The sequence below is a fragment of the Kryptolebias marmoratus genome, linkage group LG22 (assembly GCF_001649575.2).
Source record: "Kryptolebias marmoratus isolate JLee-2015 linkage group LG22, ASM164957v2, whole genome shotgun sequence".
NCBI lineage: Eukaryota > Metazoa > Chordata > Actinopteri > Cyprinodontiformes > Rivulidae > Kryptolebias > Kryptolebias marmoratus.
The window spans coordinates 21,240,566-21,264,991 of NC_051451.1; the positions used below are offsets into that span (position 1 = coordinate 21,240,566).

General features: G+C 37.0%; 3 protein-coding genes across 6 annotated transcripts in view; 1 reads left to right on the top strand and 2 right to left on the bottom strand.

Moving 5' to 3' along the window:
• Positions 1 to 1,420: 1,420 nt before the first annotated feature.
• Positions 1,421 to 6,531, bottom strand: cutc (cutC copper transporter homolog (E. coli)). Its single transcript, XM_017412759.3, has 9 exons — positions 6,424 to 6,531; positions 6,245 to 6,323; positions 5,932 to 5,991; positions 5,626 to 5,835; positions 4,083 to 4,118; positions 3,740 to 3,873; positions 3,012 to 3,039; positions 2,825 to 2,930; positions 1,421 to 2,641 (listed from the first exon to the last, which is right to left on the bottom strand). Exons 2-9 carry the CDS (start codon positions 6,312 to 6,314, stop codon positions 2,530 to 2,532), a joined length of 756 nt encoding a protein of 251 aa, XP_017268248.1. The 5' UTR covers positions 6,315 to 6,323; positions 6,424 to 6,531; the 3' UTR covers positions 1,421 to 2,529.
• Positions 6,532 to 6,818: 287 nt separating this feature from the next.
• LOC108233951 (cytochrome c oxidase assembly protein COX15 homolog) lies at positions 6,819 to 12,954 on the top strand. Its single transcript, XM_017412744.3, has 9 exons — positions 6,819 to 7,015; positions 8,480 to 8,664; positions 8,767 to 8,889; positions 9,124 to 9,310; positions 9,441 to 9,608; positions 9,733 to 9,814; positions 10,632 to 10,786; positions 10,898 to 11,011; positions 11,098 to 12,954. Exons 1-9 carry the CDS (start codon positions 6,941 to 6,943, stop codon positions 11,227 to 11,229), a joined length of 1,221 nt encoding a protein of 406 aa, XP_017268233.1. The 5' UTR covers positions 6,819 to 6,940; the 3' UTR covers positions 11,230 to 12,954.
• An 878-nt stretch (positions 12,955 to 13,832) lies between these two features.
• Positions 13,833 to 24,426, bottom strand: part of LOC108234101 (Kv channel-interacting protein 2) — a 103,572-nt gene continuing 92,978 nt past the window's right edge. For 2 of the 4 annotated variants that reach the window (XM_017413032.3, XM_017413031.3), the window contains 7 exons: positions 17,376 to 17,500; positions 17,227 to 17,296; positions 16,781 to 16,851; positions 16,470 to 16,577; positions 15,955 to 16,059; positions 15,774 to 15,836; positions 13,833 to 15,471 (listed from right to left, as the gene is read on the bottom strand). In XM_017413032.3, coding sequence (XP_017268521.1) covers positions 15,424 to 15,471; positions 15,774 to 15,836; positions 15,955 to 16,059; positions 16,470 to 16,577; positions 16,781 to 16,851; positions 17,227 to 17,296; positions 17,376 to 17,500 — 590 coding nt within the window. In that variant the 3' untranslated portion in view covers positions 13,833 to 15,423. Of the gene's footprint in view, positions 15,472 to 15,773; positions 15,837 to 15,954; positions 16,060 to 16,469; positions 16,578 to 16,780; positions 16,852 to 17,226; positions 17,297 to 17,375; positions 17,501 to 19,463; positions 19,563 to 20,731; positions 20,736 to 24,426 lie in introns of all 4 variants that reach the window. The other 2 variants (XM_017413029.3, XM_037973743.1) reach the window with 2 other exon arrangements.

Below are 24,426 nucleotides of genomic sequence, written 5' to 3' on the forward strand. Positions count from 1 at the left end.
TTCTAAAGAAAAAGATACAATTCCATATCTGTTTCAGTTCAATTTTATCATTAGAATAGATGAATAATTTGGTAAACAAGAAAACTGTCAAGGCAATTTATGTGATAAAGACGGATTAAATTATAGAGGAGTAAAATCAATATTTGCCAATCAGATAAGCTGAGGGGTGAAAGTCATTAAGTTGCAAAGCTGCAAATACAAGCCTCATTGGAACTGAATCAAGTGGAGGGGAGGGTTATGGCTATCTGTGAGCAGGTCCGAAAACAGATGACTCCTACTGTATCACATGTAATCATTACATTTTTTGTATCAACACAAGGACATAAACCTGCTGACTCATCGCGTGTAAAGCCTCAGAGAGTGCAATGTGAGGGCAGGGAACCTCAACCATGGTGAAAAAATGGTTGATTTACAACAACGCAGCTATAAAGAATGACAGGGAGAATGCTTTATAATAATTAGCCATTAGGGTTGGGTACAATCTGTCATCTGATTAAAAAATGAACTCTGACAAGTACTTTGATAGTCAGCTGGGACTCAGACTATCTTGACAGAGAACTGGGAAAAGATAAATCCTGTCATTTTTTAAGCAAAACGTCAAAGATAAAGATTAGCTGACTAACCGATGACGGAATCTAACTGCGAACAGAAAAGTACATAAATGTATAATTTAAAACTGGTTAACAGGTTAATCAGACATATGATTACATAATGAAGAGATAATATTTTTCATAAGAAACTATTCTGTAATTTTCAAAGCATAAACTTGGTTTCATGCTCCTCGTGTGAGTAAATCCTGGTTTTATCTGTCATCTGTAAATGTTTTTTTTATGTATTACTTGTTCTGAAACAACTAATTTGATAAACTTTGACTGAAGACTAAATCTGGTCACAGAAAACGGGGGAAAAACAGCCAGTCAGGTAACTATGTTTGTCATCATGACAATGCACTGCGAGGTTCATGGTACACAGTTGTAAAGTCATGTGACCGAGATTATGGTGCAATGTGAATTTTAAACCTTTCCCCCAAATCAGAAGGAAAAGACAGATTTTTAACCACATAGATGATTAGAATTGGCTCGTAGTCTTAAATCAGTTGGTTTAATAGAATTATTTAGAACATGACATCATTGTAGGTGTCTGTCAAGTCAGTGAAACATTCACTTTGTAATAATCAGATTATTTGTCTAATGACATCACTGCTTCGGTAATGATCACTTTTGTGGCTTTACTATCAGAAAGCTACTTGTGAGACGAGTTTTGCTCAGTAGAAAAAAACTTTTATTTGAGAACCAATTCAAAATAAGGGGATTTTACCATTAATACGCCACGATAAGCTCATAGCCTTTTAGCAGCATATTCTTTTATAATCTTATAAAAAGCCTAATTCATGTGGTATTTTTTGTTTTTTTAACTGAGGCTTTTATTCAATGTCAAATCCTTAGAAAGGGTGATTCACACTTCAATCACATTCCAACCAGACTTCTGTTTCTCCTGGTATTAGTCAGGCCTTCTCTCACAGCTGCAGTTCATATTTAAACACTAACATGACAAAGAGAGCACGTCTCTTTTGTACTCGGCATCCCTTTACTTGCTCAGGGTTCACTTTAAAACAAATTTCAGGATTGTCTTGTTGACCTATAAAGTGCTAAATGAGCAGGCTTCTTTGTATCTCTCCAACCTCAACCTTCTGAGCCTTTCAGTCACTCAGAGAATCATTTGCTTTTAGCTCTCCTGAGGTCCAGCCTGATGTAAAAATGAGAATGGGTCTTTGCAGTCATAGCCATTAAATGATGAAACTGACAAACCCTGTACATTCAGCAGGCTCTAATAGTGCTTTTTTTAAGTAGAATATGATTTTGCTGAGATAATACATCTAAGCTGGATTCTCCTAACACCTTTAAAAAAATGCTATTTAAAGATTATACACAGATTTGTGCACATTTCTCTCCCTTTTAACAGATTTCCAGATTCCAGCTCACTTTATGTATTAACAAATCAAACACAAATTAAGGGTTCAGATTTTTCACATGTATTACCAAAACCAATATTTCCACACAATAGAAAACCTGAGGTCTGAATAAGACATCAAAAACACATCAGTAGAACAAAAGACAACCATACTAAATTGTGAAGATCATATTTTTTGTTGATTTTTTTAAAAATTATTATTTTCAAGAAAAGTTTTTGATCTTTTTTTTTCTTTTTTAGATTTCTCAGTGTTCTCTTGTGTTTTCTGAAACGCCATTGTTTTCAGCTTTGTTGATGTGTAATCATTTTTAGTGGTATGCTTCGCTTCTTAAAACCACGTGTACACAAATACCTGTGAATCATTCACAGCCCTCTGCTCAGTCTTAGATAACATGTTCGTGAGACTGCAGTGTTCATGGCTTATTAGCGACAACACGAGCGCCGTTTGATTGGCAATTTAGTAAAAATATAAAGTGACCCTTTAAGCCATGTTTAAATGTATGTATGAAAATAAATGACAACATATTCACATCATCATCCTTGATTACATTTGAGGTATCACAAGGTATTTTTGGCTATGGCGTTTAGAGTCCGGACTTTGCTCACATCTGCCACCTTCAGGCCGTACTCAGATGCTGACAACGTGGCTCCCAGCGTCACGCAGGTGTTCCTGAACACAAGAAAATATCATAATTTTAAGCCAAAGAAGCTCGGATTTCTACATATCTGTTTAAGTGTGTCTCAGAGTCTCAGTGTCTCAGTCTCAGTGTGTCTCAGAGTCTCAGTGTCTCAGTCTCAGTGTGTCTCAGAGTCTCAGAGCTTTCATGTTATTTAAAGCCGTTTCAAAACAAACCTAAATTTCATTGCAGAGTCTCTGCTGGAGCGAGCCGAGCAGTGAAATTCTTGAGCCCCTGACCCCTCAAGTATTCTCTGCAGGTTCCTCTCTGTGATGCCCCCTCCTGTTTATAAAACATAAATGAATATATAAAAAACTAAAACACACACACACACAAGGGCATGAAGAAATAAAAAGCACTAACCTGGCATAACAATTATCCTCCCTTTGGCCTGATGAGTGGAAACGACAATATTAGAAAGAAAATTTAATATCTGAATACACACGTGTGCACACAGTCATGGGATAAACATATTTATACTCCTTTTAAATCAAAGTTTTTACATATCAGGACATATTTAAACATAATTTGCTGTTTACCAGGTCTTACAATTAGATAAATGCTGCTGCAGACTAACAACACATAACATATTGTATCTTGCTGAAATCTATCTAATAAAAATGAAGGTAACGTGCTGAAGCTGTATGTGCTTCCATAGGAAATAAAAAAGTAAGAAGCAGCCAAATGCTGCTAATTAAATGCAGTTGGTCTGCTGCTCATCAGTAAGTGTTGGCTGCTCTACAAAAGCAGCCATGTCAGTTTGGAGTATACAGGTGTGTGTTAACATGACATTTCAGTTTTATAAGGGTTATATCTTTATTTTTTTCCATACAATCTGAAATCCATAATTCTACAATGTTTAAGATTATTCAGAAATAGAGAATATTCAAGTTATCAATCTTTCTGAGAGTGGATGTCCCGGCAAGTTTGCACTGAGGTCAGATGATACAGTCCTCACAGAAATTAGCAGAAACCAAAAGCTAGGACTCAGCAGACCTTTGTTAGCATGCTAAATGTTGGAGTTCATGACAGTTTCAGGACCTTTCTGGTGATGGTAGCTTAGAATTGTAACGGCGGTATGTTATACGTACTTGATCAATGAGACGTTTAATGACATGCAGCCCCTCCAAAGCCGAGCTATCACAGCCACTTGTCAACACACGCTCGAACCCTAATGATATTAGAGCGTCCAGAGCAACTGCTGGGTCATGAACCATGTCAAAAGCTGCAGACAGATCAATATAACATTGACAAAATGACCTCAGAAATCTTTTTAGGAGCCCCCTTTTTTTTAGAAGCACTGATAAAAGCAGTCTAACGTGCTATTTCTGTTGGGGATCTGTGATATTTTTCTAGTGTAAATGCTAGCAGCTGTAGAGCATTTAGAACGTTTAATTGTGTGTTAAAAGAAAAAAAAACTCAACAAAACAGCACCTCGGTGGAAGGTCACAGGCAGAGGACGAGCAGCAGCTGGAGAATAAAAAGGAGAAAGAAGAAAATTACCGACAGCAAACTAATTTTGAAAACAGCAGCTGCAAAGTAAGTATTTAACTATTGTTAACTCTTCTTTTTTTTCCCCCAAAACCATTTGAACTGAAATATAATTTAATGATTTCAAGGTTCTTTTAGCTCTGCATTTTGTAGACCACATATTGATGACTGTATCTGTTTATAGTCTATAATGTTAATTATTACCACAAAACCAAAACGCAGTCACATGAAAATGCGAAGACAGTGATTCAGGAACACTTTTACAAGTTTTTAATCTCAAATCATAAAAACTTTATGATGCACCTCACTAATTAGAGACTATAACACAGTTTTGAATTGTTCTTCTTCTTGGATGCATTAAAAACAAGGAGTCATGTTGAAAAAGACTGCACAAACTAGAGGATTTATGAAAAATTCAAATTAATTTTGAAAGAAATTAGCCTGTTCAGTTCAGTACACACACACACACACACACACATATATATATGTATGTGTATATATGTATAAATATTTTTTCATTCTTTGTTGATGGGATCTCAGCTGTTTCCTAAATCTCACTTGATGTGAAATATTTCATTCAACATTGGACGTTAGCCTGAGTACAACTCAGATATGATTCAGGAGATTCATCTGCTCAGTCCCAACATTTCCCCACGATGCTTCTGTAAACACTGGCTTCATATGAAATGACTTTTTATTACAATATTTGTAGAGCCTTCAATTAATCCTACTGACAGATAACATTGTTTAAGCAGAAAACTATATCAGCTCTGAGTTTGCTCACTTGTCAATGAACTGACAACAAAGTGTCTCATTGCCACCTGAAAAGCACAGCATGTTACAAATCTATTTATTTCTGAGCTGCTTCAGTTTGAATCCATATACTGATCTGCTGGGCTCAATTTGTCTCCCTCTTCTGGCACTTAGTAAAAGCAATTCAGATGTGGTGGCACATGTGGTCTCTCATCTGTTTTTACAAAAGTTGGTTCAATACTTCTACTCAAGCAGATAATAGCTAATTTTCTTACTATTCAGAAAATTCTGAGAACTCCATTAACCTTCCTAAGCAACAACCAAAAAACAAAAACTAGTCAACAGGATGCATGACGCTCAATAAAAAAGCCCTTTTCAAATCAAAGCCTAAGGATTATGTTAAAAGAAAGAAAAAATGCAAGACCTCAAGCACATCCCTAAGTTACTTATAGTGAAAATGTGTCTTTTATCAATTTTAAAGTGCTAAGATCAATAATAAAACTAAGTAATTATAATTAGTTTATGCTGCTTGTAAATAAAAATTTAAATGGCATTTTCTTAAGAGGAGGCTTTCAGGATTTGAAAATGTATATATATATTTAAATTTAGGGTCATTTTTCTTATTTTCACTGGATACTCTGAAATGTTTCTTGTTTGATTTTGTGAAACTGCACACCATAAGGAGTATCCTCACTGTTTCACAGTTCAGATTAAATATACAGGTAAACAATACCGAGCAGCTCCATGCAGAGCTCTGAATCCACTCGTCCATCCTCTGTCAGGGCACCCAGAACTAGACCATCAACTCCTTGGCCCTTCATCAGCTCTATGTCCTTCCTCATCACGTCCACCTCCTGATCTGAATAGAGGAAGTCCCCCCCGCGAGGCCGTATCATCACATAGACTGGGATTTTGATGTACTGCTTCACTACGTGCAGAAGACCTGCAATAAAAGAGATGGGGGTCAGAAGGTTATCTGTCTTTCTGGGCCAAAGAGCTTCAGGGGTCAGTCTGTACAGAGGTGAACTGTGTTGATCACCTAGACTGGGGGTGAGCCCTCCCTCCAGAAGACTTGAACACAGCTCAAGCCGACTTGCACCTGTCAGGACAGAGAAAATATTGGAAAACAACCTCACAACTCACAACCTTTAAACATTCAAATAACTTTCTGTATTACACTCAGTTCAGCACAATTGCTGTCACATGTTTGAAACCATTAAAATAGTGCCAGAAGAGTGCAGGTTATGCTCTTGTTATCTACAGAGGGGCTTGTGCATTACCTCTTGAGCAAGTCACTTTAGCTGGGCCAAAAAACAAATAAGCAGAGCAGCTTGCACTACACTTTTACTGACCTCCTCTCTCAGCATTGACTGCAGACTCCACGGAGTCCACACAAACCTCCATTAAAAAGCTCTGTGCCATTCTGAATGTCTGAGCAGGGACATAAATACAAAGATATACAGTCGATTTGTTAGCCAACAGTTTCACGATGTTTCAGTTAATATTTTATAACTTCTACCGGCACAACTACCTGCCAGTTCGCTTTGTTTGGAAGTGTTTTGAAGTCAGTCACGACATGTTTTGAGCAACGACCAGCTCCTACTAACGGCCAGCCACTACTATGAATCGGCCGTTTCCGGTTGGATTGTTCAACTGTAAAATCACGCTCCGGCAGAGGAGGCGGTGTTGTGTTCACATGTGAAGTGGAGTGTGACCGCCCATGCGGGATACGCTACAGAGCGAAACGAGCGTCCATGTTCCTGCATTCTACGGTACAATTTACAAAACAATAAATAAAATACATTCACTTATTCATTTACATTTATTAAATAATTGTCAGTTTTGTTGATAATTTTGTTTTAATTAGCTAAAAAAAAAAAAAACGACTTCGCAGTTATTTTTTTATTTTGATGTGACGTCAAAAGGTTAAAGTTGAACAGTCTAGTCCGCGTTAGGAAACCAGCCGGGTAACAACAAAAGCTCCCTGCTACGACTTCCGCAAGGATCTGCAGTTTGACATCTGCTCCAGTGGACATTGAGACAGAAAGATGTTACTTTCGTCGTTACGGACAACCATATTTTGCGGATGCAGATGTGCTGGCAAAGGGTTTCAGCACAGCAACGTGAGTAGAGCTAACTTTAGCTACTAGCTAACAGGCTGGCAAGATAGATGAGGTCATAAAAATAGCACCTGTAAAAATAAAATTAGCCAATTTTTTTCTTTATTACTGTAGTTTGCATCCTTTATTTAGGTTAGTGCAGATAAGTAATATTAGCTAACTTTAACTGTGAAAATGGCATCTATCTAACAGTAAAAATGACATAACTGACCTCCAGCATTCTCTGTTGTGTTTACTACAAGTAGCATTATTTACACCTGGAAATGGAATTGATTCAGTTATAAAAGCGGAATAATAACTATATTATCTGATCGTGGTTTAAATGCGTATTATACTGGTATTACCTATATTTCTTTTGGAACTTAAAGGTGTAAACCTGCAAATTTCTCTGCAGTTTTGACTTTTTTCTTGTAATCAAAGACTTTTTGGTGTCGGTTCATTATGTTAAACAGCTAAATCCTGTTGGACAGTCTTTGAATTTTGAATTTTGTTTACATCATCATTCATTTGAAGAAAGTGTGTGGGAGGATGCTTTGCGTGCGCATTCTCTTTCTATCTCTCTTTTTTTGGTGAAACTTTAGTAATTTATTTGACCTTTTTGTTTTCAAAATTTAGGTTGACAAATCCAGATATTATAACACAATAAGGAGTTAATGGCTTCTGTATTGCCTGATTTTTAAAATGCTGACACATTAACACACAGGCACCGACATGATCTCCTCTTCCTCTTGTCCTTCTTTGTCCTTGGCATGGTTAAGTAATCACAAGTAGCACTTTGTGAATTCATACAACTGGCACATTTGTTCACTTGAACTTATGTAGTATCCCCTATACTATGTTGTGGCATTCTTTATATTTTAAATATTCAACAAGTTAAAAAAAATAGCAAAAATATATGATTTTGGGCAGGTTTTAGGAATCATTATTATCCAAGCCATGCTGTTGAAACTCACACATAATAAAATTCAACCCTTTTTTTTGCTTTAAGTGCTTAGAATGTTAATGAAACACAACAGTTGATGAGTTGGTAAATCAGCAAATAATGTAAATGTAAATTTAAAAATTGTCTGCAAGGGTTTAGTCATCATGAATGTTTCAGAAATAAAATGGATGACATTGCACATTAGAGGAGAGGAGGACACATTCTGTCACTGATGGCTGAGATCACAGTTGGGTGTGGCAAGAATAATTACACTTCCTAAAAAAAACATTCAATGGTTTTAGCCTATAAAATATATCCCTAGGGATCCCTGGAATTTTTATTTATTTGGGTGACATGATTACAAAAGCACTACTCTGTTTAAAGAAGTTCACCATTTTCTTTAAAATAAAGGTCCAAGTTTCAGGCATTAAGAATGTCCAGAACTTTTTTGTGTCATTTTGGAGTTACTTTTTGGGCCATTTGGAAGCTACTGCAAGGTCTCTTCTATCCTTTCAATTCCTCTCTGTTTGTTTATAACATATCAGCGAAGTCCACAGCTACGACAATGGCTCGTGAGGAGAAATTGCAGCACCTTCACAGTGGAGTCAGCAGCTCGCTCCCAACCAGCTGTGGCTGTCCCCAACGCAGCCACAAATCGCATAGTGGGGCGCTGGTTGCTCGGCTGCAGCGGCCTGGTGGTTGGGGCCATCGTCTTGGGTGGTGTCACAAGGTACAAAAAACTTACATGATCTGTCAGTGTATGCAATGGTTTTTCCTGTTTTAAAGAGATGCTGATATGCAACTACTTTATCTGTTCGTTTGTATAAATAAGGTTAACGGAATCTGGGCTCTCCATGGTTGACTGGCATCTAGTGAAAGAGATGAAGCCACCTCAGTCCGAAGAAGAGTGGCAGGCCGAGTTTTCCAAGTACCAGCAATTTCCAGAGTTTAAAATGTATGCACCCTTTTTGTTTATTTAAAAAGAAAAATCTTTTCACAGTTTTAAAATTAAAATAGCATGTCTTTTTAACTAAAGTTAAAAAACATGTTTATTCTTCACTAACAAAGCGATTCTAGACACTCTACATACAATGACAGCTTGTATGTATGTGAGTTTTTAGATGTGAGGGTTTTACATAAGTCAGATATTCAGTTTAAATTATTACCTGGTTTCATTCTTTCTTACCAGACTGAACCATAAAATGACTCTGCCGGAGTTTAAATTTATCTTCTACATGGAGTGGGGTCATCGCATGTGGGGCAGACTGGTTGGACTTGCATACATCCTCCCCACCATTTACTTTTGGAGAAAAGGATATTTCAGTCGTTCCATGAAAGGAAAAGTGCTTGGACTTTGTGGATTTGTCTTCTTCCAGGTAAGTCTATTTATTTATTATTTTAAGAGTCAGTAAACAAAACCTTTATCTGACTCTTTATTTAGTTTGAAGTTTCTTCCAGCAGTGGGAAATTTGATGTTGAATCTTCAAACTTTGCATGTCTCCTTAGGGCCTTCTGGGATGGTACATGGTAAAAAGTGGGCTGGAAGAGAAGCCCGAGTCCTATGATGTTCCTCGGGTTAGCCAGTATCGTCTAACTGCTCACCTTGGTTCCGCCTTGTTGCTATACGTTGCCAGTCTCTGGACAGGGCTTACCATGCTGCTGCCAGCACAAAACGTACAGAGGAAGTCTTTTTTCCTTACATATGAAATTTTACGCATGTATCATTAACACATTAATGCATTTTTATTAAGTGTAAACATTTTTTCCACATGATTTATCATACCAAAAATGTTAACAGCTGGCAGAAACCAAACGTCTCATACAGCTAAGGAGGTTTGCCAAGGGTACTGGTGGACTCGTCTTCCTAACTGCTCTTTCAGGTACTTTTAAGCTTCCTATATAAATGCAATGTGATTTTTAAAAAAAGCCTCTATGATTTATTCAATTTGAACTGCTTTCAAGCACATTTGAATCTAGAAACAAATCATTTTTATATTTATATTTTTGAAAGTAAGATCACATTTACACTATTTTTAACTCATCTCTAGTTCAGCACTAGTAGCACCGTGGATGGGAATACCCACAGGCTGGCAGGATATGTAAAATTGTTAGCCTACAAGTTGAGACTTTGTTTAGGCTGGCACAAGACACCCTAGAAGTTCCTGCATTGTAACATAAGTGACTGTTGTAATGCATCATAGCAGTAATATTAAAAATTGGAGACAGTCAAATAGTGTCTGTTTTTTGTGATGAGTTGAAGAACTAATTTCTTTTTAAACTGTGGAAGTTCAGACAGAATAGAGAACAGAAATAATGAACCTGGGCAGCAACACGGCACAAGTGAACCATAACACAGTAAGCTGTTTAAAGAGATGGTATCTAGTATATTGATGATTTTAACATAGACATAAAATGTGTTAACAAAACCTTTTGTTGTTTTTGATGATAATTAAGAGATACAGTTTGTAATAGGAGATTGTAGTTTATAAAAATTAGGAAATGGAAGCATACAATAAAAAATGTTGATATAAAGTTTGTTTTATTAACATGATTTTTGGTACAACGTTTTAATTCTGGATGTTTAAGTTTTTCAATGCTTTTAATATCCTAAAAAATTGAAATCAAGTTCAGAATTGAATTCTGTGATGACACCCACAGCTATTTGTAACAATTATTCTGATGTTTTCTTTTACCCAGGTGCCTTTGTTGCTGGTTTAGATGCTGGTTTGGTGTACAACTCCTTCCCTAAAATGGCAGACAGATGGATTCCTGACGATCTGCTTGCTTTCTCTCCTGCAATTAACAACTTCTTTGAAAATCCTACCACTGTGCAATTTGACCACAGAATTTTGGTATGTCTTGATCTCGGATCTCGTCTTGATTTCATATATTTAACCTTGTTCAGTAAATTGATACCCAAATAGGCTTATGCAAATATGATTTGCTTTTCTTTATTCTTTTAGGGGATCTCTTCTGTGGCAGCAGTTACAGGCCTCTATTTGTTCTCAAGAAGGATGAGGATACCTAATAGGGCAAAGGTCGCCATCAGCCTCCTGGCAGCAATGGCCTATACTCAGGTAGGCTTTTAAACAGACAGAAACATGTATTCACATGGGTGCAATCTATTTTAGTGTAACTGAACTACATTTTTTCTGCTGTTTAGGTTGCTCTTGGTATCTGCACGCTCTTACTGTATGTTCCCACTCCACTGGCAGCAACTCACCAGTCTGGTTCGGTGGCTCTTCTGTCCATCGCCATTTGGGTTCTTGCAGAGCTTCGTAAAATGCCCAAGTAAACGCCTCCTTTACGGACAAGTTCAGTTTCTTTTAATCACGCTGCGAGCCTGCAAAGGTCAGCACTCAAATGAGGCAGAAGAGAAAAATGAGGAAAACTCGTCATGGATGGAACTTTATTTATACTATTATTTGATTGTTAATTCAAAAAAATATTGGCTTACTGAATCCATTTTATAAACATGTCATCAGAAAGTTACAAGCTTCCATTTTCAAGCTGGAAGAGCAGAAGTTTTAAAACTTCTGCTCTTCCAGCTTGAAAATGGAAATGGAAAAAAGAGAAACAGGCAAGTTTTAATGACTTCTTTGCATTCGGATATTTTTTGTTGTATACCTGCTTTTTTCTACATTGTTTACAACATTTTCTTTAGTAGAAATTGAATTAATAGTTTCAATTAAAGAAATAAATTTTTGCCTTCGTGTTTGAACTGACACATTTCTTCAGAAAAACACATGTTGTGTATTTGGATTGTATGTGTAATGTATGTTAATAAATTAAGATTCATATCTTGTTGAAATTATGATGACAATTTAAGATGTTAAATGGAAAGATCCGGGTAGTTGTCTTACTTTTTCAAGAGTTCTTTAAGTTACACTGCACTCTCATTTTGAATTTATTAAGAATAAAACTAAAGCACTAACTTAAAGAGAAATTTTCACCTTTTGTTTTTACATTTGCAGTTCAGCTGTAATTAATCTTTTGAATTAAGGAGGTGTTTGGAAGGTCTCCTAATTTGACTGGACCCCACTTGTGACAAACTAAATCTTTTTAACTTAAAAACCTGCCTACTGTTGGCGTCATATTACAGTTGATGGTGTACAGCACCAGTAAACCATTTGAACACAACCATTCCTTCATTGTCAGTAGTAAGGTGTGTCCAGTTTGTTTGTACAGCTGCTGTGTCAGCATGACAGTTGTTCATAGACCTGTTGGGATGCATTGTGTAAGGGCCCAGTTCTAGAGAATAACACAACGATCTTATAAAACCTGAACACTACAGTAGTTCTTTAAATGGCAGCTGTTAAGGAATCACAACTTGCTTCCCACTTAGACTGATCACTTGAGACCAGAGGGTCTTTGTAAAAATAAATGATACAAACCCAAAATATACTATTACAGTGACCTGGAGTTCCTTTATGGAGGTGGGAGAACCTTAAAAATCTACCAAAAGTTTTCTTTTTTTATGGTTTTATTAGCAGACAAACTCTTTCATTGCTTGCAGGACTGAGGTCATGAGAAGTCAAATCTTTTGAGAAGATAAAACATTGATTACCTGGACCCCGATTCCAAACATCCTGTGGAGAAAGCTCATCCCTGTGCTTTAGTTAGGATAGAGGCACGTACAATTGTAGAAGAAAAAAAAAACAATGCTAAAAACCTTCTCCAAACTCTTCTGAATTATGTACTGTTTGAGTCTTAATGACAAAAATATAAAAACTTGAAATCTTCCTTAAATATGTGGCAGATTTAGTATTTTATCCTTTTCCCAAAGGTTTTAGAGGAGACAACAACGTGCAGTCGTTCAAATTTCAGCCCATTTTGCATAGTAGATGTGATTTTTATTGTCTCTGTACAAAATATACACATTTTAAATATGTAATGCAACCAGAGGGTACCTAACTAGACAGTCAGTACAACATATTAGTAAGTTTTCATTCTTCCAGACACAGCACATGCGGGTTTAGACAGGTTTTACTTGTGGTGAGGAATGGAACTTAAAAAAAAACCCAAAACAAAACACAAGAGCCAAAAGATTTTTTTTTATGCTAAAAATAAATATAGAAAAAAACAGAAATGACACGGCTGGAAAGGCATGTTTTCACAAACAAAACAAAAAAATAAACAAGGAAAAATCTTAGTGCACCCCTATTCTGTGCTTCAAGGGGCATGAAACTGAAAGATGCTATGGTGGAGAACATTATTGCTATTGCATGTTAGTCTCTCTGCTTTATATATTTAATTATGCTTTGTGTGCCTCTGGTTCAACGTCTTGGAGGTTGGAGAAGTTCTGGCTTGAAGAGGCAAAAGTGACTGCAAATTTCTCGAAAATAAATATCCATCAGAGCTTAACATGCAGGTTAACAACCTCAAATTACATTTCTAACAGTGCAGGCAAACCCCATTCCAGGATCATAAATAAATAAATAATTTTCAGCTGATCCAGAACGCTGCTGCTCGTGTTCTCACTAAAACCAGGAAGATAGAGCACATAACACCAGTTTTAAAGTCCCTACACTGGCTCCCTGTAGCTCAAAGAATAGACTTTAAAATACTGTTGTTAGTTTATAAATCACTGAACGGTTTAGCACCACAATACATTAAAGATCTGTTATCGCTGTACCAACCGTCTAGACCCCTCAGATCTTCTGCTTCTGGACTGCTCTGCATCCCCAGAACCAGAACCAAACGAGGAGAAGCAGCTTTCAGTTTCTATGCACCACAAATTTGGAACAAACTTCCAGAAAACTGTAAAACAGCTGAAACACTGGGTGCCTTTAAATCTCAACTTAAAACCCACCTGTTTAGAGTTGCTTATGGCTAAATTAGGGTTAGAGTGCGGGTTTTTGATGTTTGTCTCTTTCTTACTGTTTATTCATTGTCACATGCTGTTTTTATTTTGTTTTTTAATTATGTAAAGCACCTTGAAATGCCTTGCTGCTGAAATGTGCTATACAAATAAAATTTGATTGATTGAAATAAATAATTTGTCATATCAAACATAAATTGTTTATCTTTGATTACTTTTTACCCAGCTAATAATTCCCCTTTATCCTCTCCAACAGGTGGGCTCTACGTCCTTGCTTTAACTTTATGTCCCTCTTTTCTTAATATTTTCTCTTTGGTGTCACAGAGAGAGGAATAATTGGAAGTGGAAGAAGTGGGTAATGTGGGAACGTATGAGAAAATAATGTTTTGTTTTGTTTTTTTCTCAACCAATCAGTGTTCCTCATGACGCACAAAGACTTGGTATGCTTCATGGAAATTTAGTTAGCTTAATTTAATGAATAAAGGGTTTTGAGATTTTATTTCAGAAGTGGTAGAACCTGCTACAACCACGTGACATTTCAGGTTACAATAAGTTCACATATATAGTCTGAAATCTAATACATTTCCCTTTGATGTGTTTTGATAGATCACTATAACTGTGGTATTCCAGTTTCATGTTGGATGGTAAAGAGCTTGTAAACTAAAGTGCAATTCCCACATTGCGCTGGCTATTATCACACCACTGGGAAGGCTATTACAACAGTCATCAGACAACTACTGTTAGGACTGTAATAGTTTGGAAGGCCAGGAACGTTTCTACCAGAATCCTATGAATGGAAGAGGGTGGTGACCTTCTAGGGTCTTACCTGTAAGACAGATGGCATGTCTTTTGGTACACATGCACACACATACACAAAGGGTGAGGCACCTGTGAATGACTAGGAACAGCAGACAGACGAGCAGACTTTGGAGTATCTCTTTAAATACATAATTAGATATTAGTGACATCATCATGCGATACTGAAATCAGTTCCTCGTGGAAAAGAATAGCTTTAGGCCTCCGTCTGTGATACAGGATCGCTCGGATCTTCAGTTTGTCCCCTCCCCTAAGGAAGTGTATTTTTTTTCTCTTCTTCTGTCCACTAGATGGCTGTAGACTCGTTTCTTGTTTTACTGCTTGCTCCATCGAGGTGTTCCCACATGCACAGAGGCAGGATAAGAATCAAAAATTCAAATTTCAAACATAATACCAAAAAAGAGAAGAAGTGATTTCAGATGGAGGTTTTAGGGCCACTTCCTTCCTCTGATTCTGGCCTCGACAGGCTGTGAAAGTTCCTCCATTAGTACCAGTAATAAATAAAGGTTGAAATAAAACTGCTGGGGGGGTGGTAAGGTGTGTCAGTTGCTGTGAGCCCACTGCTGGCCATTTTTGTCTTTGCTCAGAGATAAAACTAAGTATGGTTCTGTATGATGAATATGGGAGTCGGGGAAACTCCATCGTCGCTTGAAGGAATGCCATCCAGGAGGGGGGGGGCTCTCTGCACCACCAAGATTCACAGCTCTACAGTGACACAAGCTCAAGCTTGTATATAATTCAACCACACACACATTCATACACTCACAAACGTCCTCCTGTCTCTTCAGTCCTGTTCATCTTTCACAAACACACTCCCCTCCCTGGTGCCAGTGTCCTCACTGGTCCAGATCCTTAGATAACGTTGTCAAACAGCTGCATGGACTGCATGATGTTCTCGTCCTGGACAGAGACAGGTTTGGATAAGATCAGATTATTGCTGCTCAGTATGATTTAAATGGTTCCAACTGAAGACAGTGAGGCTGAAAAAAATCTCAACAAAACTGTGTGTATTTTATGATTAGATGCAGTGTTTTTTTATGACACAGTGTGTCCTCTAATGTTTAATCTTTATGTTATGCTAAGTTAATAATCTCTTCAGTCTTTATGCGTGCGTAATGTGGCAATAATGCAATCAAGCAAATTCCACAAAAAAGTTGAACTATTCTTGTTAAGAGCTCAAACTCTTCTATATTCTCCCTTACCTTTTTACATGAATCAATAAACTCATCTATGGTGACCACCCCATCTTTATTCTGGTCCATTTTCTGAAAGAAAACAGCAGACCGATTTATTTTACTTAAAAAAAAAAAAGATTTGTTTTTGTTTTTTTTTTTCTAATATTAGAAATGAAAGAACAAGACTGTAAAGATTAGTGAATTTGACCTGGAAGAAATTTTCTACATGGTCTCTTGGCGCATCGTCCTGCATGGTGGGGTACGTGTACTTCCCCATCATGTCATAGATGGACTTCATGATGTCAAGCATCTCCTGCAAAGTACAGAGCAAACAGGAAGTGGAGAAAACCATGTATTCATTGCTATGGCAAACATAACTTAACGTAATACTAATTGACATCCTGGAGTTAGTTGTAAATATCAAAATGATGTCAGATTAAAGGCCTGTCAGTTGATTACTTTCTGAAGGTTTCATTAAAATTTGTTCAGTGGTTCATTAGATATTTTGATAACAGACAAACATGATTGACCCCAACAGTTAATGCTAATAATAATCAAATTGAAACAAAAAGTTATGTATACACATATATATGATTTAAAGATGTGTTTACAGATTAGATGATGGGTAATATGTTGTCAAAACCTTTACTTTAAGGCTTGGCATGATGAGTCGATCCTGTTAAGCAACATAATGATTTTATGCCAGTTTAATGTGTGTTTTACCTCTTTGGTGATGCAGCCATCTTTGTTTAGGTCATAGAGGTTAAACGCCCAGTTTAGCCGGTCATTGACTGTCCCTCTCAGAATGATGGACAAACCAAAAACGAAATCCTGAGATTTGAAAACAAAACAAAACAAAATTTTAGGCAACGCTTGTGTCCTGACACATTCAAAGGAAGTCAAATGTTTATCACACCCTTTGTTCTGTGAGCAGGTTTTTAGGTGGATAATAAATCATTGTGTGAAATTTCAGAGAAGCAGGTATTTGCTTTTATCTCCTCACAAAAAAAAGTCGATGTAAAATTAGAGCTCACCTCAAAACTAACCGAGCCGTTCTTGTTTGTGTCGAAGGCTTCAAACAGGAAGTGCGCATACATACTTGAATCTGCAACAGTAGAGACTTTTTAGTAACCCACGAGCCCCTTAAACATGAAGTCTTTGAACAGCTAGGAGTAGCAATGATCTAAATATAGACTAGATTTAAAAATAACTTCAAATACAACTGGAGGCAAGTGGTTAACATTTTATCAACCTAAATATCATAAAATGAAAAATTGCTTTCATTCTCCACAGAGCACATAAGATTCATCAGAGCAGATTATAATGAGTTAATTACAGTGTGTTCATTTTATTGGGATGATAAAACTCCATACTTCCAGTGTCAGTATAATACTAGTCCCTTTTGTGCACATTTCTTTATCAAATAGAGACAGAGAATTGGGCAAATTCAAATATTAATACAGATTCTGAAAAAGCGTACCTCCCTGAGGAAAAAACTGGGAGTAGATATTCTTAAAGTTCTCCTCGTTCACCACTCCACTCGGACACTCCTGAGACAAAAACAGAGAGTTGAGAAAGCTAACCGGTTCCCATTCCGCAGAGAGCAGGAAAAGGACAACGCAGACCTACATTTTTGAAGCCTCTGTAGAGGACCTGCAGCTCCTTCTTGGTGAACTTCGTCTGCTCCTGCAGCTTGTCCATGCTTTCGGGGCGATGGCACACCGTGGATAACTCGAAGTCATCTTCTACGCTGTCTGTGATGGAAAGGAAAGGGTCAGTTGCTGTTGCATGAGCACCACTGACTAAATTGGCAAAATTATTTTTATCAAAGATTCAGGATGATAAAATCCAGCTTGTAGAATAAAGTGATGCTTTGAAGTTTATGAACTTTTCAGAGCTTTCTATATTTCTGTAGAAATATGACCCAAAATACCCCTTCATTTTCACAAGTCTAAAGAGTAGAAAAAAAAAAAAAGTTATACTTGCTGTTTGTTTACTGAAGAAACATGAATTTCTAGGATCAGCAGCTGAAGCTGAAATTGCTAAAATTAAAAGTGCAATCAGGACTCTATGGAAGTCTGTCCTTAAAATAAAAATATTTTGAGGCCCATTGTGACCTCATCCTGAATAATTCATAAAAGAAGTTGTTGACAATTATTTGGCTGGAAAAGACAAGCGTTTAGGTCTTTAACAACCTGCGATCAAATAGATAATGTTCAAATGGCAACTGGGTAATTGATTGTGAAGAACACTTTAAAAGTAGGGGTTGTAAAAGTTTCTGAGGTTACCACAGGACTCAGGAAAATTTCTAAACAACATTAAGGGAACCCACAATAACAGTGTACACATCGTACCTGCAAAAAGAATCCCACTGCTTCAATTGTGCCCAACTGCAGTTTGTTTTAAATCACAGGGTTTGGCCTGTGGACTAATTTAATACAAACATTTTTTTTGCACAAAACACAAATGAAAAGCATTGTCTTTAGCAGTAATAATAATAATAATAATTACAGTCATTAGCCATTAGAATTAGGGCTTCTGAGTAATTGACGCCTGTGCAAGAGAGCCCTCTCAGTGAAACGAGCCAATCTGAACACTTGTTGTTGCCGCTTCATTAACTTCATTCACATAGCATTGTATTCGACAGCCCACTGTGATACAAAGCAGGTAACGCACAGGTGTAATAATGTTTCAATGTTGTAACAAGTGTAGGTGTATTTGATTGAATGATCTTTGCACAAAAAAGAAAAGGGATGGAACAATAAATTCTCAATTTTATTATTGAATTTTAGAAGAAATATAAGAACATTTCTTCATGAAGTGCACCTTCAAAAACAGTGGGTTCTGCAATGAAGAAATGGCCAAACAAATAACTGATCTCACTGTCTGAACTATAATTCATTCAAAAATGGAAGACACAAAGTGAGCAGCTCATGTGAAGAAACCCACCAACATCACATAGATATATTACTTATGACAAATGAGTAGGGATCTAGACATTTTCTCAAGTGACCCTCTTGTTCATTTGTTTTTGCACAATTGGTCACCACAAACATTAAAACCCTCTGGCTGCTTGCAAAACATGAACAATGAGATAACTTTTCTCCGCAAAAATAAGTTATGAACTGTAACATTTGATGAGTTTAGGGTCATATTTGTGCAGAAATAAGGAAAATTTTGCAAGGCTATAACATTTTTTAAGGAATATTTTGCATGGAACAAAACAACATTTTTATTTTTAGGACAGTTGACCATTGTATTTGATAAAAAGAAAAAAATAACTAATTTTAAAGTCACAATATCAAGCAATCTCCACGTATGTGTGAAAACTTCAACCCAAGCACAGAAAAGAAACCGTAGAAAGTGAGAGGTTATATTTATCATCTTAAAAGACATTTTAAAAGTTTAAACAGCAGTAACTGGCAGCTGCCACTCTTATACCACTTTGTATAGCAAACCTGCAGCTCCTGTCATGACTAACCTTTACTGCTTATTTGCTTTAAGTTCACTGACACACACACTCACAATCCACTGTCCAGCACCACAAGCTATAAACCACAAAAGGAGAGTTTGTCCAGTCCATGTTTACAGATTTGTTCCATGTTGGCACTGAATGTTTTAACAGGATCTGCACAAATGTCAGTGAATCCTCTTAACCCACTGAAAAAAGCCAGGTGGAAGAAAGCAGACGTGTATGGAGAGTGAAGGAGCACTTGCTTTGACTGATTGAGGGGGTAGTCGAGGGGTTGCAGCACGGCAGCAGTTTGAGGAATCGCTGCTTTATGGTTTTTTTGCTTTGGCTGGTGGAGGGATTACCTGCAATCACCAACCATAGCACAAGAGTTAGATACACACACACACACGCAGACAAGCTTGTTTGCTTCACATGCCTGCAAAACTTAAAAGATCAAATAAAATATCTACATGCAAAAAACAGATACAACGGTAGAATAGTTCATACTCTTTTGGCAGTTTTTGCCTTTTGGATTGGCTCAGCAAGAGAAGACCATGAAGTTTTAAACTGCAGATATTTACCAACGTTATGAGTTGTATTTTCTTCCATATCTTCCCAATACATTGTTTTGGTTTTTTGTAAACTGCCTGTGTTGTCACCTCCGTAAAGCAAGTGTGTCAGTCTAGTTTTAAAAGTAGGAGTTTATACAGCGCCTCAAAAACGTGTTCATACCCTTTAAACACAATAAGAAACCTTGAAGTATTTTACTGGGCTAAGACCAAAGCATAAAGCATAACTGTGAAGGGGAAGAAAAATGATACAAGATACAAAAAACAAAAAATCTGGTAAGTGGTGGCATGCATTTGTATTCAGCTCTTTTTACTCTGATACTTTTAAGTAAAATCCAGTGCTACTAATTGCCTTCTGAAGTCATCTTTTTCGTAAATAGAGTCCATCTTTGTGTAATTTCATCTCAGTATAAATACAACTGTTCTGTGAAGGCCTCAGAGGTTTGTTACGGAGCATCATGAAGCTCAAGGAAGAGACCAGATAGGTCAGGGATAAAGTTGTTGAAAAGTTTAAAGCAGTGTTAGGTTATAAAACAATTTCCACTTTGAACATCTCACAGAACACTGTTCAGTTCATTATTTGAAAATGGAAAGCATATGGAACAACTGCATACACACCAAGACATGGCCATCCACCTAAACTGACAGGCCAGGCAAGGAAAACATTAATCCATGAAGCCCATGGTAACTCTGGAGGAGCTGCAGAAATCCACAGCTCAGGTGGGAGAATCAGTCGACAGGATGACTATTATTTATGAACACCAGAAATATGGCCTTTACTGAAGAATGACAAGGAGAAAACCACTTTTAAAAGAAACCCATAAGAAGTCCTTTTTCCAGTTTGTCGAAAGCCAAGTAGTGCTCACAGCAAATGGAAGAAGGTACTCTGATGAGACCATTTTCATATTGAACTTTCTGGCCTAAATGCAAAATCCTATGTGTGGTGGAAAACTTGTACACACCTTCCTGAATGCACCATCACCACCGTGAAACATGGTGGCAGCTGCATCTTTCTGTTGGGATGCTTTTCTTCAGCAGGAATAGGGAAGCTATTCCTAGCTAACTCATTTGAGACTGCAAAAGACTTGAGACTGGGGAGGAGGTTCACCTTCCAGCAGGACAACAACCCTAAACATCCAGTTAGAACTACAATGGAATGGTTTACATCAAATCCTATCCTTGTGATACAATGGCTCATTTAAAGTCTGGGCCTAATTCCAAGAGCTGAAAATTGCTGTTCACAGATGCTCTCCAGCCAATCTGACGAAGCTTAAAGTATTTTTGCAAAGAAGATTGAGCCAAAAATTCAGTCTCTAGATGTGTAAAGGTTGAAGGAACATAAATTCACGTTAGTAAAAGACTATTTGTCAGAAGGACTGCCTCAAACTGAACACGTTACAACCAAGTCAAGGTACCACTTCTGTTCAAAGCAAACAAACTTTGCAACATTTGCCAGAATGATGAAAAAATCCCCGGTGTTACAACGCAAACAATAGTTTGTACATAAATCCAGGTACAAGGTGCCTGGTAGTTACCATGGCAACCATTCTTTCATCACTTTTAAGATTAAGTGGTTTTAGACAAAAGGCTATTTTGGGGTGAAAACCAACAGAAGCACAGCACCTCTACTGACATCTCAGCCTCTATGATGTGTCGTCCCATTGTCTCTCTGCGCCATGAAGCCTCAGGGACCGACCCCTGCTTGACCTGTGGCCTCTGCAATTATTTGCAAACAGAGCAGGTGGAAAACATTGTTCAGAGTAAAACAGATTCATCCATCCAGCTGCCTGTCAAAGGCTAAACCCTTGTCCCCTGCAGGGCTTTTGTTTGGGTAACTAATTTATCTTTTTTCTTAAGGGAGGAAAGAATTGACCACATTGCTGAAATCAATATCACATGCTTTAAAATTTAATCAGTGTCTTTGAGGTAAAATGCAGGAGACGCAGCTGAAATAAATGGACTTCTGCACCACTTCATAACCTAAAATATGCATCATCTACTAGATAGACTTTTATATGGGGTTGTTTCATCAACCTCTTATAAACTATTTATACAGGTCAGGTATTTTATTTTACAGACTGAAAATGCATCACATTTTATTTAACTTTATTAGTTAAAACTTGCTTGAAATAATGACAAAATAGCAGTACTATCAATCAGTTTTGACTTTGTGTACTGAGTTGATAAAGCTCAGGATGGTAAGAGGTAAGAAAAGCACTAAGAAATCACAATAAAAATGTATTGAAATTTTAAGTTATTCAGTTTCTGCTCTAATGATTATTTTGCAGTTAAAAAGAGACAAATTGAAGAACAACAACAAAATTATTTTTGTATGTGTGTGTGTGTGTGTGATTTTATCTGCCTCTGCAGGTGCACTGAGCTGAAAATACTTTTAAAGTTGAATCAAATGAAAACTGTCAGTGATCAGGACCAAAGATACTGTTTCCTTTGTCACTGTCTCAGAGCCCACTCTCCATCTCCTCGCTTCTGTCACTGTATTTCTCTCTCCCTATCTGTCTGTCATATGAACAGATCGTCAATTATTTTGGTACATTCTAAGAAAAAGCTTGGTTACTGATCTCCCTGGCTGTTGAAATAATGTGATACATTTCCTCTGCAGCAGTCTTTGAAGCTATTATCAATTTATTTAATTGAATGGCACTGATAATGTGAGCAGAAAAGCTAAAATGGTTTTCCCTCCATGCTCTTTTACTATTGTGAAGCATTATAACACCCTTATCATTCAGCATGCATTGTAGTAATGATGCTTGTAGAATTCCTGCTGGGTATTCTTACAGCCCTACTCAGGAAATAGAAAAACAAGAAGCTAATTTTCAGCTTGAAGGCACTTTTTTGGCAATAAGTTAAATTTGCATAAACTTTTTTTATATTTTATAAAAATGTCTAAAATAAAAAAAAGATTTTTCAAGTTGGCTATCTTGTTCTTTATGCATCTGGAATATTGTTTAAAGCTATTCAACCTATTTTTACCTCCTGCTACTGAAGACACAAGCGATAATGTTTTTGCTTGTGTCTGTGTGTGTTCATTTGTCTGTGCTGTTGGCAAACTATCTCACAAATCACTGAATGAATTTTAATAAAACTCTCAGAAAGTAATCACTGAATGTCTATCTACTCAACCCAATTCAAGATGGCCGCTACAGCTGACCTTAGAAAACACACAGATGGTTATAACTCAGCTAGTTTTAAAAAATTTTGACCTAAAAGTTGGTATGGTATAGCTGATCATCGTTCCCAACACATACTTTAGGAGCTACACATTGTGCAACATCTTTGCTTAAAGGGGACCTACTATGCAAAATTCACTTTTTGCATGTTTTTATACTTCCATTTGGGTATCTACTGCTTCTAGAAACAGTCCAAGCACAAAAAAGAAACCACCCAGCCATTATTTGGCAATAAGTAAATATGTTTTTTTGTTGTCTGCAAAATGACCTGTTTCAAAAACCTCGGGATTGTTGCGTCACAATCCCTGTTACCTAGCAACCCCAAGCTGAGCTCAGCCCCTCACCTAGCACACAAGTGGTAGTAGCTGAGTCATTCACAACGCATACATCTAGAGCTAACAAATCACGCAAGATCACATGAAATGTCACAATATTGCATGAGATTGCAATTTTACATTGCATTTTTTTCAAAATGATCTTAGTCTAAAACTTTGGCTTGAAGGTGGTGAGTGATATGGGTTCCCTCAAGGAATGCTAGGCCTTTAATAATTATTCTTAGTTTTTAGCTGCATTTGAACTAGAAGACCAAAAGAAATGCAATTCTCAAAATAAGTACAGCACAGATTATTTGACTGGTAAGTGTTTACAGTTTTTGAATAGTAGGCTCTCACTCTGCCAAGCATGCTGACTGAGGGCACATTTCATCTCTAACGTGTTCCATGTACACATTTAATCAGAATCTTTCTGTATCACTTTTGTACAAACACTGTACTAAGTAAGCAGTGTTTTCCAATTAAAATCATATTCCCAAAAAGTCTGAAAGAGATGCCACTGAACCAGAACCAAATGTTCTTTTTTTAGGTAGCATCACGGAGAGAGAGAGAGAGAGAGAAAGAGAAAAAAAAAATTGGAGGAAAAACTTGTTGCAAAAAAAGGAGAAGTTCTAGTTTGAGGTTGCTGTCAACATTAAAAATAAAAAACATGCCCAAAGCATTTCCAGTGCATTTAAAATAGGATATGTGACGGGTTGGAAGAAAGAACGAGCCGCAGTGTTCCATTAAAGCAAAACTGCTGTAAAAAAACTAAATAAATAAATTCTGCCCTGCATGATGAAACCTTTTTGATTGACTTTGAAAAGCTCTTTATGTTGGGCAAACTGATTAAAAAGAACTGAAATATTTTCAGATCTTCTTTTTAATAATCATGAATAATTCCCTGCCTCAAACTGACCGATTTCCAGAAAAGACATCTTTAAGATGTGCAATTTGAGTCAATGCGTTGTATGATGAGTTGCAGATTTTTAAAAAATAAATTCTGCACAAGATGTTAGACTGAAAGGCATTTATAAAAAAACAAACACACACTTGCATGCATACAAATGTGTGAGACAAATGACAGCTCCTTAATGATGAAAATGTGCTGAAACTACTCAGAAAAACAGACACGCACACACACCTCTCTGCAGACAC

Bases quoted from the DNA above. Each gene is read 5' to 3' on its own strand.
- cutc (XM_017412759.3), bottom strand. From the start codon at position 6,314: ATGGCACAGAGCTTTTTAATGGAGGTTTGTGTGGACTCCGTGGAGTCT. The intron at 5,992-6,244 runs GTCAGTAAAAGT...CTGTCCTGACAG, and splicing joins AGTCAATGCTGAGAGAGGAG to GTGCAAGTCGGCTTGAGCTG. The intron at 2,931-3,011 runs GTTAGTGCTTTT...TTTTATAAACAG, and splicing joins GAGGATAATTGTTATGCCAG to GAGGGGGCATCACAGAGAGG.
- LOC108233951 (XM_017412744.3), top strand. From the start codon at position 6,941: ATGTTACTTTCGTCGTTACGGACAACCATATTTTGCGGATGCAGATGT. The intron at 8,665-8,766 runs GTACAAAAAACT...TGTATAAATAAG, and splicing joins GTCTTGGGTGGTGTCACAAG to GTTAACGGAATCTGGGCTCT. The intron at 9,311-9,440 runs GTAAGTCTATTT...ATGTCTCCTTAG, and splicing joins GTGGATTTGTCTTCTTCCAG to GGCCTTCTGGGATGGTACAT.